This window comes from Siniperca chuatsi, linkage group LG8, assembly GCF_020085105.1.
Source record: "Siniperca chuatsi isolate FFG_IHB_CAS linkage group LG8, ASM2008510v1, whole genome shotgun sequence".
Lineage (NCBI taxonomy): Eukaryota > Metazoa > Chordata > Actinopteri > Centrarchiformes > Sinipercidae > Siniperca > Siniperca chuatsi.
Genome location: NC_058049.1, coordinates 5,110,201 through 5,124,266, shown reverse-complemented (window position 1 = coordinate 5,124,266; position 14,066 = coordinate 5,110,201). Strand labels below are relative to the sequence as shown.

Here is a 14,066-nt window from a genome sequence, read left to right as displayed (position 1 = left end):
CCGCCCTCTCTTTCCCCTTTCCCTTGCTCTCCCTTCTGCCGGAGGCCTTGTTAAATTGGCACAGATTCTACCCAGCTTCCAACCCAAATCGCTGCCTAAGTGTTTCCACTCCGCTACCCCTATCATGGCCTTACAGTAGCGCAGCACAGCAAAAGTAAGCTTCTCTCCATAGGTCTGCTGTCACTTGGGACATAAAGAAGCAGCACTGCTACAGATCGACTTATTTACATCTCAAGACTTAATCTTTTGTCCATTTCAAAGATAATACATGAAGACTGAAACTTAATCAAAACTGAGTGATCATATAATGTGAGTCAGCCAGAGGGATACTCTGCAAAATTCTTGTACTCCTCCTCACAAACAGAACAGTCTTTGTTTGTAAGGCTTTAGCCGAGCGGATGCGAGTGAGGCATTCTGCTGCAGAAGTCAGAATGCCTCCTTCTTCCTGCTCAGTCTCAGAGGTGTTGAAAACTTCCCAAAGAACATTCCACTCTGAGACAGACACAAGGAATAACAGTTGTGCAAGGAAAGAGGAATTCAGAGTTTTGCTCCTGGGAGAAAAAGTCATCTCTTTTAGAAAAAAAACCCCATTCCAGCTGATGCAGATAGTTTGTGTCAGACTCAAGTGAATTAAACACAAATCAAAGACAACTGAAACTCGGTTTCTCTCTTCAAAAGGATCCTAAATTCTTTCAGAAATCTTAAAAGCATAGGAGCAGGTCCAGCATCGTTTCTGCAAAATGGCCTTCTGGTTAAAGGTCACTCCTCAAACTTTATCGACACTGTATTCACACAACCACAAAGTTCCCATCACCACAGACCAGAGTATACTGGGAAACCCACACAATCTCCACCCCAGACAAAATAGGCTGCTCGCATAAAATAGGAGTTGGCTTTGCACAGAGCATGAAAGTGGAGTCTTTTGGCAGGTCACTGCCATCTCTGACTTGTAAGCAATATGGAGGGTATTTTTAGGGGACACTTGGCCTCAATTTGATACTCTGAAATCCTTTCGTCTATTTTAGGTCCAGGTCTGCATGAATAAGGAGTATTCACACTGCTGTATTCAAAAGCTAAAGGAGGACAAGGTAAGTGGGTGAATGTGTTTGCGTGCATGTCTACATCCGTCTATGTGTGAGGAAAAAAAGCCAGCCTAGCAGAAGAATTTCCAGTGTTGAACTAAAAGCGGAAGACTGAATCTAGACAAAACAAAGACATGGCTAAAAGCACTGGCAAAGGAGAAAGGCCAAGGCTTATTGTTGGTCTGTAGGAGCATCTCAATGCACAAACTCAATAGGATCCAATAAAAGGCTGAAATAATGAAAGCATTAAACCTAGAACAGCATGTTCACATAAACACAGCAACACACCAAAAAAAAAAAAAAAAAAATCACATATGTCCTTCACTCCTTTCAAATGGGGGCTTCAAATCTGATGTGTGTGTTTGGCTCTGTTCCTCTGTTCAAAAGGAGACTCGTTTTTTAAACCCAATTGCTGGGCAATTGGAGTAAGAGCTTGACAAAAGCTTGGCCATCATCAAAGAGGCAGTAAAAAGGGAAAGAGATGAGAGCCAGTCTAAAAAAAAAAGAAAGAAAGAAGATAACTGCTGTTTATAAGATTGTTCCAAGATGAAATTCCCTTCAAACCATATCAAAAACAAAAAGAACAGACAGCTCATCAGCTAGCAACATAAGAGGAGAAAAGGCAACTAGGCAATCACAGAACTTCCCGAGATACCCTGAAGTAAGTTACAGATAACAATTTCCCATTAGCATTTACATCCGTGGCATATACAGCTATATATTCCCTTGGTGACTCCACTGTCAACTTTATGTGCAACTGCAAATAAAATCCGACAACGATTTAAATCTATGGTCAGGCCAGACACAGCAGACATCATAAGACGCGCGCGCGCGCGCACACACACACACACACACACACACACACACACACACACACACACACAGGATAAACCAGAAAATACGATTTAATGCAAATTGCTGCTGAAAAGAAATCAAATATAAAACTTCTTCTCCATCTGTGTTGTCTGTCGGCTCAAAGTTTTGGAAAATGCTGTGAGGATGCTTTATACTACACTCTGATACCAATCCAGAATCTAATCTACCATGGGCACCTACATAGAAGCTTTGATGTTAGAGGAAAGCGTGGGCGGGCATGTCTTTGCGATTATGAATTGGGCAGCTTGCATCACAGTTGGTTTGTTGAATTAGATGCATGACGCCCACAAAAGACTCAAAGTGAGTTTTGGTGTCATAAAACTCGACTTCCCCCCTCGCTGCCATTGTCAACACCGATCAGATCTACACTAATCTAAACTACACTTACACCAGTCCGACGCCTACACTTAAGATTTCACTTAATCCCCAACACTGCACCCCATCATTTATAACCTACTTTCAAACTACATTGTTGAGTTAAGGTATAAACACATGACAATCATTCTAATGAGAGACAGGTGCTCTGATAATGGTGACACTGAACTGCATCATGAAATTATATCTGAATATATATATCTGAAAAGCCCTGCTAGTGGCCTCTTCAATCCACGTGGCTCTTTACACTTAACTGAACCAAAGTAGTTTGAACTGACTGACCAACACTCCACCTTAGAGCTGCATTCACTCTATTTGAGCTATAAATATAATGCTAAGATGTAAGAATTCACATAAGTAAATGGGTTTAAGTATTTAACATCTAACTACGACTCAATGAATGTATATAGTTTTGCATAATGTTTTGTTTTATATGTAATAGGGCAGCAACTAATGATTGTGGAGGAATGTGCCAATTATTTTCTTGTTTGATCGTTTTATCAATAAAATAGTGAAAATGCCCATAATAATTTCCCAGAATGCAAGATAGCGCCTTCAGAATTCTTGTTTCGTCCAACCAACAGTCCAAAAGATATTCAGCTTACAATGATAGAAAACAGAGAAAATCAGCAAATCCTCGCATTAGGGAAGCTGAAACCACAGAATGTTTGACATTTTGCTTCAAAAATGACTGAAATGATTAACTGATTATCAAAAAAGGTGCTTAATTTTCTGGCAGTCGACTAATCAATTAATTTTGGACATATTTTGTGAGAGCAGACAGACAACCTTTAGAGAGTCACCTACAAATTGTATTACAAATAAATGTTACAAAATACAGTTTTGCATTCAAAGTATGTGAGTATGTACATATCAGTATCGTTTTCCTTTAAACTAGCACTTGTTGAAAGCCAGCTCGTCTAAAACATGCCTACACACCATCTGACTTCTAGCATACCTGCAAAACCTCATGGCATTCTTTTGAGCATGTGCCAGAGATTGAATTCACCACCCACTAAAAGCTAAATGCTTAAATGCTGGTCAAACGTGGTGGTGCTGAATATTTGCATGTTTGCCTGTCAACAAGTCCAGTAGCATTTTAACGTGATACCATCTGAATGCCTACATACATACATTTTGTCTTTACATCATCTCACAATGTTTCATACTGGCCACAATACACTCCCTGACAGAGACAAATCAAATCAAGATCGTACCTGTATCGTACAGGTTCCTGAATGGCTGCCTAATGTGCTGCACAACTCAGCAGCTTCTAAACTTCTAGAAAAATCTTGCATCATTCTTACATGACACACAACATTAGCAACGCCACCAAGAAGAAAAAACGAAGACAAAGACAAGACTTAAAACCTGCTGCTGTCTCAATGTGTCAAATACTCACAGGGCCTGATTTTTTTGCATGAAATAACATTGAAACTGTGCAAAATGCCAAATTACAGTCCAGAATTTTAATATAATACTAATATTACAATTATTTGGGACATTGTACCACACCTATATAATAAAAATATTATAAATATATATATATATATATATATATATATATATATATATATATAGTGTGAAAGAAGGGGAACAATGTGTAGCTTGTTCGGCCTTGAACCTGACTTGCATCTCCTGAGTGGGGAGTACGATTGCTTAGACTGCTGGGATATTACGTAATGGTTTAAGAGGCGAGCTGAGGGCAGGAGAAGCTCCCACATTCAGTGGTTTTGGAAAGGTAGAGAGGGTACACACAGCAGTGCGAGTCTGCGGAGGAGACTTCCTCCCACACAGTCAGGTTCTTGATTAATGTTATGCCAGCTCATCACCACAGAGTAGGCTGCTGGTCTGACAAGGAGATAATAGCAGCTGTTATGGTATAGTGTCATAGGACATCAAGGAAGCGCTGCAGCTCTTACAGAGGTCTGCAATGGTGACCCTAATCTCTTTGGGCATGTCGTGATGCTAGATGATGTTAGAAAGTCTTTTGCATCTGTACTATTCGAACAGCCGTGGCAGAAAAGGAACCGCTGCAGACTTCGTTTGTTACCGCATTCTCAGGTGAAATGTATCACATGAACACAAAAAAATAGCTGCCATTGAGCGGAAACAAGCATGTAGCAGTAATGACAGGTCTATCTAAACTATCTTTTTACATCAGCTCAGTTCAGTTGTGATTAAGGTACCACAATTATTTTGACAATAATGTACGGATTAAAAAAAAAAAGCCACATATGACACTTTAAATAATTCTGGACATAACCTCTTTACTTACAGTAACAATAATGACCTTAAGTGACCAACAGTGTAATTTTTTCAAGAGAAAAGCTGGACTGTTTACCTGTGAAGAGTTTAGTAATGGCCTTATTCTGTCGTCGTGCAGAGCAGATGAGTAGCAGCCAGGGAGGCAGGAACTCGTGATGGCTGGCCAGGAGCTCGGCAATGGTCCTGGGGGAGCCGGGGGAGGACCTCTGCTCCCCCTCACCCAGCAGACAGCCTTCATCGATGGAGTCCACCAGCAGGAAGAGAGACTGCTGAGGTGGCTTAATACTCAGGAGAGGCAAGAGGACACATCTGAGGAAAGAAGAATAAGAGAAAGAAAGATAAATGTTATCATCTTTTTGATTATGTTGTGGTTTTAGTTTTTGTTATACAAACATTTCTGAGAGACAGCGCTTGTCTGAAAGAAGAATATAATTGATAATTCCCATATGGACGGAAAAAGCTAACTTTTCCCCCCCCCCGAGTAAAACATTAATGGCGAGCAGTAAACTGCAGTCCAAGTGGCAAATAATAATTTTCTTGACTCTCACTCTCTCTCTCTCTCTCTCTCTCTCTCACACACTCTCACACACTCTCACACACCTGGCAAGGTAGGAATTCCAAGTTGATCTACAGAAAACTTCCACCACTACAAAGTCTACCATCAGCTTCGGGTGGGAATGCAGGGCGACAAGAGGCCCTTCAAGAGACTAATGAAAGACTGCATGTTGAGTTTGCACCAGAATAAACTATGGATATTATGGACAACATAATTCATACTGTTCTACTGATAATTTTGCAATATACGTTGACACAATATCATTGTGTGCTTCTGTACTCATCTTAAAATCTGCTTGTTTTTAATGAAAGCAAATGTTTTTTTGTCTGCATGTTGAGAACAATATAATGTTGTACAAATGTTGTATTAATAAAGAAAATGTCATGAAAAGGTCTGGTTTCTTGTAGTTAAATTAGTTTAACACTGTTTCAATGCATCAAAATCAACTAAAATTCAATCCCGGGCCTCATTTTAGATAATAGGTGAATCGGTGTAAATTCAAAAATCTGACGTTTATACAACATTAAACACAGCGAGCGCTTTCAATTAGGTTTCCGTGTCAGGCATCAATGTAGATTCAATACTTCTGCCTGATGACATTTCACTGTTGATTCAAGCATATTTTGCTATCTGAGATGCAACACGGCCACTATAACACACAGTCACGGTGAAAAAGAGAGTGATTTTCTTGAGGCATAGCATTCTCAGTTCATCAGTCTCAATTGGTAGAGAGTGTAGGCGTTTAAATATGTCTCCATCCAACCCAAATTACATCCATTAACAGGCCCACTGCGGATGATTTGAGCTCACAGAAACATCCAGAGCAGATACCATCATTTATAATTCAGTGGGCCTTTTTGTTCGACAAAAAAAACTTTGCCCGAGAGCTAAATGTTCAGCCTTGAGATTATATCAAAGACTTGGAGAGAAATGTGTTCAGCGACTGCCGTGACAACTAAACTTGAAATCTTTTCAGTCAAACCATCAAATCTCCCTGCAACATAAATATTGATGTTTGAATATGAACACCCTGTGGCATCCAATGATAAAGCAAACATGATGTATCGCATTCTGTATCAAGTATCATATCATAACTCAGATGAGCGTAAAAAAAATCTAACAGTTTAAATGCTACATTAACCTTTTATCAAGCCAAACTGCAGGCCAGGCACAGACACATACTTGCTCCAGTGCTAATGTGTAACTTCACACATAAACACTTAGTTATGTTTGTGCTAGCAAAACCTCTGTTCCACTCTGACTGCCACCAACAGTTTGAAGCCAGCCATAAGACGTCCGTTAGGGAAAATGTCATTTCCCAGGACTCATAAAATTACTTCCAGCTCGACTGGCGTGATAAAGGATCTAAGAATTTCATATTAGCGACATTTTAATCTGGGTCTAGGTTAATTAAACATCCAAAAAGGGGTTGAACAAATCAATTAATCGACATGAAAACTTTATTCAAGAGTAGAGACAGCTTCAGGGCATCTGAAGCTTTTTCACGGGTAGCTGTCGGGCAGATAAAATCGGTCACCTTCCAGATGATGGGACTATTCAACTACCACTCTTCCTTAATGGAACTGACATTGGTTGTAAGCTTTGTCATAAAACACTAAAATGCTGTTTTAATGAGACTTCCTCTGGATGCTCAACAGCCTGTCACTAAGCCTGTGGCTCCAAAGCTATTCCCTTTTGAACATCTACCATTTTAGCCCAAGTTCATTATCCTTAAGCACATGGGAGCAGAAATGGTTGGGGTGAAGGTCTGTGTGCTTTCAGTCCAAAGTACTGGGACATAGAGAAAAGGCTATTTTTACAATGACTTCCCCTTGGTTACTATAGAGAAGTGCAAGAGTTGACAGTTTTCCTGTTTGACTAAATTTCCCAAAATGAAGTCATGTAATATCCAAGTCTGATAACATGTAATGCTCTGTATTAAATATTATGTTAACAATGTACAATATGTCAAAGTAAAAAAAAAAAAAAGTTGTGAAAGTCAGGAAAATGACACTGGATTGGAAAGGTTCATGCTGAGGATTTATACCTTATAAGACTGCTTTATGTGCATATTACAAGTCTAATTTTCAAGTGCACAGCTTACTTTCTCTTCTGAAATCACACTTTACCATGACCAATGCCTCCCATATCATATCAACAGGCAACACTGCAAATGAAAACCCATACTCAACTATGTGAAAACACATTTTCCAAAATGGTAACCATTCTGGGATGAGATTAGAGCTGCAACCAAAGATTATTTTCATTTATTAAGCTGTCAATTATTTTTTTCTATTAACTGATTATTTTTAGTATATAGAATTGTCTGAAAATAGCTTAAACGTCTTATCACAAGTTCCCATGGCCCAAGGCAATTTTGTCCCACAAAATAGTCCAAAACACTAAAAATATTCACTTTGTATTGAGAAAAGCAACAAATTGTCACATTTTAGAAGGTGGAATTAAAATGTTGTTGATTGTTGTTGTCAATCAACTCCTCTATTAATTAATTGGTCATATCAGCGCTAGATGAAATCCTTCAAAATGCAGCTTTCCCTCAGGTAGACACTGGACTAAACCTGTTTTAGCAAAGCTTTTAAAAATTTCAGCTTGTATTCAAAACTTTTTCCAAGCAGTTTGAACCCTCGACAGGAAAGAAAGCAGAGCAAAGGTCTTTCAGAAACACAGTCAAGCACTCTTTCTGATGGCTGCAGCCCACAGAGAACCTGCAGCGCCATCTGGGAGCCTTGCCAAAAGGAATGTCCATCCACAGGGGTGACTGTGTGTATGAATGTGTGTGAATGGTTGTGTCTGAGGCCATGTTGCCTACTGAGACAATCAAATCCACAGTGACAGCAAGTGGGCAAAACAAAGAGACATTCTTCCCTCACAATTCAGCTACTTTCAGGCTGTCAAAGAGTCAAACGACAAGGACTGCAGACAAAGAAAACCCCACAGGACACTAGAGATGGAGAGAAAATAAGCTCAGGAAAAGCTGATTTAGTTTGCCAGACAAACCTTCAGCATACCTGAGCCAAAAAATTTAAAGTAATTCAGCCCACTCATTGTGGTCTTGGACATTTGTACCAACTATTTTGGTTCTCGATCAAGTACTCAACATATGCCCACGTTGATGCCAATTGCTATTTAAGACAAGAAAAAAAGGGGGAAGAGGGGGGATGTGAAATGCATCTAATGCACTCACCATCTGTCGTGTTGTGTTCGCGACTGCAGCAGCCATCGCTGCCACCACAATGTGCAAAGTGAAGCTTTCAGTGTGACGTTTAGTGAAGATGTCTGGGCCGACAAGGCAGCACTGGGCACCTAGCCAGCGCCTTACAAATTTACACAGCTTATTTTATAGGGCGGGCGCAGAGCCTGAAATCCATGCCACATACCCAAACACCACACACACACACACACGCACGCACACAGACACACACACAGACCAGGATACAGCAAAAGCTCAAGAAAACAGGAATACGGTCCATGTCCGGTCTTGACGCTGCTCTATTAATGGAAAAAGGGTCAAATGGTGAGTCGAGCTCTCAGCTTCAGACGGATCACCACACAGAGAGATACTGACAAAGCTTTCCACCATGATCGGTAGAAAACCAGAGAGACCTTTTCATTAGAAGAACCCCTCTCTCTTCATTTAGTATTGAGTCAATTTGGAGGGAGCCTGCTCAGCATCTTTGCAAAGTCAAGAGACCTTAGTGCCACCGAGCTGCACGACAACAGCTGACTCACCGACTCATGCAAAGTGAAAGAGACAATCTTGCAGATTCTTGCCTTGTACTTTCTTATGCGATTCTTACATTATGCATAACATTACTGCAATCATCTTGTTCAAAGTAATCACGCTGATGAGGACAATAAGAGTGACTGGTGCTGAGAGCAAATGTTCTGAACAGCCAGGTTCAGACACTTTGACTGTATTCTTCCCGTTACATTGGCCATATGCTCTTGTTTCCTCACTCATCATCTCACTCCAGTTTTATTTGATTGGACAAACTCCAAATCTAAGGTTTCATTACAGTTTTTGCAAAATGGTTGTGTGTTGAATAAAGTTAGTTTTTTTTAAAGCTTTTAACGAATCAAGGGTTTGATGCAGAGTGGTTACTCTGGAGCAGAATTGCAGTTATGTAAGCTGCGGACAGACATATTTACATTAATTTGTGCTGAGAGCCTTTCATTAGACAGATAACACTCTGAGGATGGCTACCTCGCAGCAGTAAATTAGTTATTTTTCCAAAATACAGAAATGGCCATTATAATCATTTGTTCAAAATGACTGAGTGGAGAATTGGGCAACATTTTAAAAAATCCTTATTAAGCTCAAACAACTGCATCATGTCTAGACACTAATGAGCTTAAAACCGTGCACAATTTATCAATATCCCCACCGACATGAAGCTACTCTGCCCACATTTCATATCTCAGTGAGTTGTTTGCTACATGGCTACGCTTGGGTTATTAGAGCCAGTTGCAGTTTGGAATTTGTGAAGCTCTATTTCTGATGAATTTCTCATTGCACATTTTATCTCCTCTGTTTTCAGCCCCACTAGCGGCATGGCTATAGGTATGGCAATGTCAGTCTCTCTGTCTCCCAATCGGTCCACCACTTTGGTCCAAAACTTTAATATCTCAACAACTACTGGATGGATTGCTATGAAATTTTGTACAGACACTGATGGTCCCCAGCGTATGACATTCCCATCAGCCTCAGCTGGACTAATTAGCAAATGTTAACATGCTAACATGCTAAACTAAGATGGTGAACACGTGCTTAACACTAGAATGTCATCGTCGATCGTCATTGTCAGCATGCTAGGTTTAAAATATCAATACTTTTGGAGCACTAACCGAACAAAAACAAGTACCAATGTACTGCATCACTTACCAAGAGTTGGCAAGGAGTGCTTTGTCAGAATCTTAGCCTTTATTCCTTATTCTTTGAAAATATATATTTCCTGATTTAAAAAAGTTCTTGTATGGCTGCTTGTGTAAGGGAAACATTAAAAACTGATGCATTTGATAAGTCTGGCTTATTTTGTTATATAAATGATTTTCTAGAAAAACACATTTATATTCCTCAAAGTAAAATATTGAAAAATGTATCATTTTGCTATTGGTACCAAAACTCTGGTATCATATTGGCAACTGTGCCATAAAAGATACCCAGCCCCACTCTCTAAAAGCTGAAACTCTCAAGCTTGTTCCACTTCAGGCCACACCTCAGTTAGTGATGTCAAAGCAGGTGTTTTCCACAAACTGCCAATGACAATGACAATGATTACCTCATGTAATGACATAATACATCAGCAAAAAAAACTCCAATCACTTCTGAATGGTCCTGTAAGGATTTAAAAAGTGCTTCTTTCTGCCGTTCTTTAAACACGTGGGACAATGCAAGAATTTGATCTCAGCTTAATGGATTTGCACAATCAATTCTGTGCTTGATCCCAAGCAGACAAATGTCCCCAGCTGTCTGAGAAACAATGTCCTGGAGACTGCGTGGTCAGGGGAAAGTGAGGAGTAAATCGACCCTTACTAATGTCCTTAAAATGACTAACTTAAGTTGATATCTGATGATCTTTGAGAAGAAGTCTCATGATGTTTTTGATTCTCAACACTCTGTCATGGGACTGGTCACACACAGTGATCACACTGTTTTTGTGACCGTGAGGGCTGCATCTGGGAGTGTTGTCCATCTTGAAGTCGAACCCATTCCCCACGCTTCAATTACGTCACACCAGACTGTTGCTGTTAAAAAGTATGATTCTCTCTTGACTTGCCATTTTGAGTCAACTTATCTGTTTTGCTAACAGGTTGTTAAAAAATCAAAGATTCAAAATAGACCAAATTCCGAACATTCAAATCCAGCCTCTTCAGTCATAAGTCAAACTTGTTTACCCCTATAATGCAGCCTATTAATGATTTGAAAAAGTGTAAACATACTGCACACGTCTTTCCTGGCCAGCACACATACCTCAGATTGCTATTCTAAATCCCCAAGCTCTTCCCAACCCAGACAAGGTGTGCATTCCTGGCCAGCTATCCAATACTGTCAAAGGAATCTGAAATTTCATCCTTTTCACCCCCCTCCTCCTCGCTGACACTCCTGCCACAGTTTGCCTCCAAAACACTCTCTGCTCTCCTCCTGCTATCCGCACACATGGAAACACAACTGTCTGTCCACATGTGCAAAAGCCTCAACACGTGAATACACACAGTTCACATGGACTTTAACACGGACAGGTAAACCTGCAAGGTGTCCAGTGCCAGCCAAGACAGGATTTAACCTCAATTCAGGTTTCTGGTAACCGTAAGGCAGCAGTGTGATCTGTCTGGCAAAGATAAGGTGCACATACTAGTGCTGAAACAACTAGTCAATCATCCGAAAACAATCTCTTGACATTTGATTAAAAGCACTGAAAATATATTTTCTCAATCAGCTTCTTAGTAAGAGCAATGGGATCGAACATAGGCAAATTGTGCTAAAGTTAGTTTGAAGTGGGCGGACTCAGTTGGAAAAAGTTGATGTCACATATTAACGGCCACCAATCAGCGTTCCGCAGTATTTGAATCAAAGTATGATGACAGTTGTGGAGTTGTTTGCTTACTGTTGTAGAACAATAGTTAAGCTTTGAACAAAGTTTTCAGTGGCTTTAGCCGTGTAAGTAACTTATCAAGCAAAAATGCCTTTTACATTCGCTGGTTCTAGTTTCTCAAAAGCTTGAATTTCTTCAGTTTTATATCAGCGCAAATGTAATACTTTTTGGGTTTAGACTATTGGTCAGATCAGATAAGCAATTTAAAGAGTTAACCTTGGGTTGCATATGTTACATATGATGGGTATTTTTCACTATTTTCTTATATTTTATTGATGATCATTCAAAAAGTTACAAAATCAAGTCTACACTTGCATCAACTCTGCCTCTATGAGCTATTATACGAGCTTGAGCACCATATATGAGCTTTATTTATTGAGTGGGATGGCAATAATATGAATGAGTTATGTATGCCCACACAAGTAGGCACATCCACACACAAACCCTCGCATGAACACACACAACATCCGCCGGCGGAGACAGAGGCTGGCTTCAGATTGCTGAGTCATCATTGCAGCCGCACCAGTGCTGCTGTTTCTCCTCATCTGCTCAAATGGAGTTGATGCGTCACACTGGGAGCCTTTTTTTTGTTTCTAAAACGTGGCCCTAATCTGCAGCAAGTTTTCCACAGCCGTGCACCACATGAAAGGCACGGGGCCGCTTTCATTTAGCGTCCCTTAACCCCAATGCGCAGGGCCGCCCAATGTGCAATAGTCGAAAAGTCAACACAAAAGAAAAAAAACCCACAAAGCTCCATCGCCAACTCAATAAAAAATGTCTTGGTTGGTTTTACTTCAAAGTGAAATGTGCCCCAATTTGAACTGTGTTGGAAATAACAGAGAGAGGCAACAGACACATTGGTGTTTTCCACTAACACATTATTTGAGAGCTTCACTCATTTAGGTAACCGTTAGATCACAAGATGTCAAGACATCTTTACAAACATCTTCATACTTATTTATATCTCTGGCTTTGCACCTCACAACTTCCTGCATTTCCAAGACCCAATAACTGGAATTCACTTGTCAAAATGTCCTAAAAACAGTTTGCTGTAAACGAGTAATGCCATGCTGTCTCATAAAATGACAACTTAAAAAAGCCAAACAATATTCATGTTCACTGGAAGCTACCACACTAGATCTAATCATGCTTCTGTTTTGATTAATGTCACTACTTATCTTATAATTATCAAGTTATTTGGAACAAAGCAACGGGCAAAGTTTTCCAAAAAAATGTTTGATGTAGCTGCCAGAAAATGATCTTTAACCGTCCTGTAGAAAGATATCTGAACTGCAGCATCAATTTCTTCCGCGGACACGCTGAGGGAATAAAACACTGCCAAGAAACTTCAAGTCTTGTTCACAAATTTAAGCCACGGTCATTCATCATTTCTGAAGTCTGTGCCCTTTACAAAGAAATAGAAACTTGTCCAGCTGCAATTCAAGCCTAACGCATGCTCAGTGAAGAACAGCCCAACAACAGATCCACATAAGCTCATACCTTAACTAAAAGGTAGCTTTGTCCCATCAGCAAAAAAACCCTGTTGCCTTTGGTTTGACCCACATGACTGGGTTAACTCCACATATTTGAAGCCAGCTCTTTTGTCCTGAAGGGAGAAAGTGAGGCATGTTGGATGGCAGGAGGCTGACTAGTTGTTTAAAACTCACAAATTCATTCAAACTGGAGGACTCCAGTCAAAACATGGCAGTGGCCTTTGATAAAGCTAAGACCGAGACTGATGAGACAGAGGAATGTGCTTTGGCTATCTTTAGGAATAAAATCCTTGATGATACAGTACAACCCGAGTGCCAAACCCTTCAGATAGTACTAATGGCAATGAATGTACCACAAGCATCAAGTTTATTGTCTGAACAAGACATCTGTTTGTACTGGTGACTTGAAGCAGAAGAAAGGCAAATTTAAAAGGTGAAACTGCCTTTTATCTGGAGAACTGTGGCTTCTGACCTTTGCTGGCAGGCATCTGCCCTGCTAATGCATCACATTACTTTTAGTAATACATAAAATAAAAATGCATTCTAGTAAGGCTGGGTGAAGTCAATATAACATAACATATTATTGTCATTAATGATTCATCTATATTTTTTCATTTAATCAATTAATTGTTTAGTCTATAAAATGACAATGAAGTTCCTATAGGCCATGGTGACATCTTCAAATGTGGTTTTATCCAACCAACAGTCCAAAATTGTCCAAAACATTCACTTTATTATCATACAAGAAAAAAAAAATTAAATATAATAATAATTAATTATATATATTCACATTTGAAAAGTT

At 39.8% G+C, this 14,066-nt stretch overlaps 1 protein-coding gene across 2 annotated transcripts in view; it reads right to left on the bottom strand.

Annotated features, from left to right (window-relative positions):
* Window positions 1-14,066, bottom strand: part of ankrd50 (ankyrin repeat domain 50) — a 35,535-nt gene that overhangs the window by 15,456 nt on the left and 6,013 nt on the right. For both annotated transcript variants that reach the window (XM_044204931.1, XM_044204932.1), the window contains exon 3: window positions 4,678-4,910. In XM_044204931.1, the coding sequence (XP_044060866.1) occupies window positions 4,678-4,910 (233 nt within the window). The remainder of the gene's footprint in view (window positions 1-4,677; window positions 4,911-14,066) is intronic.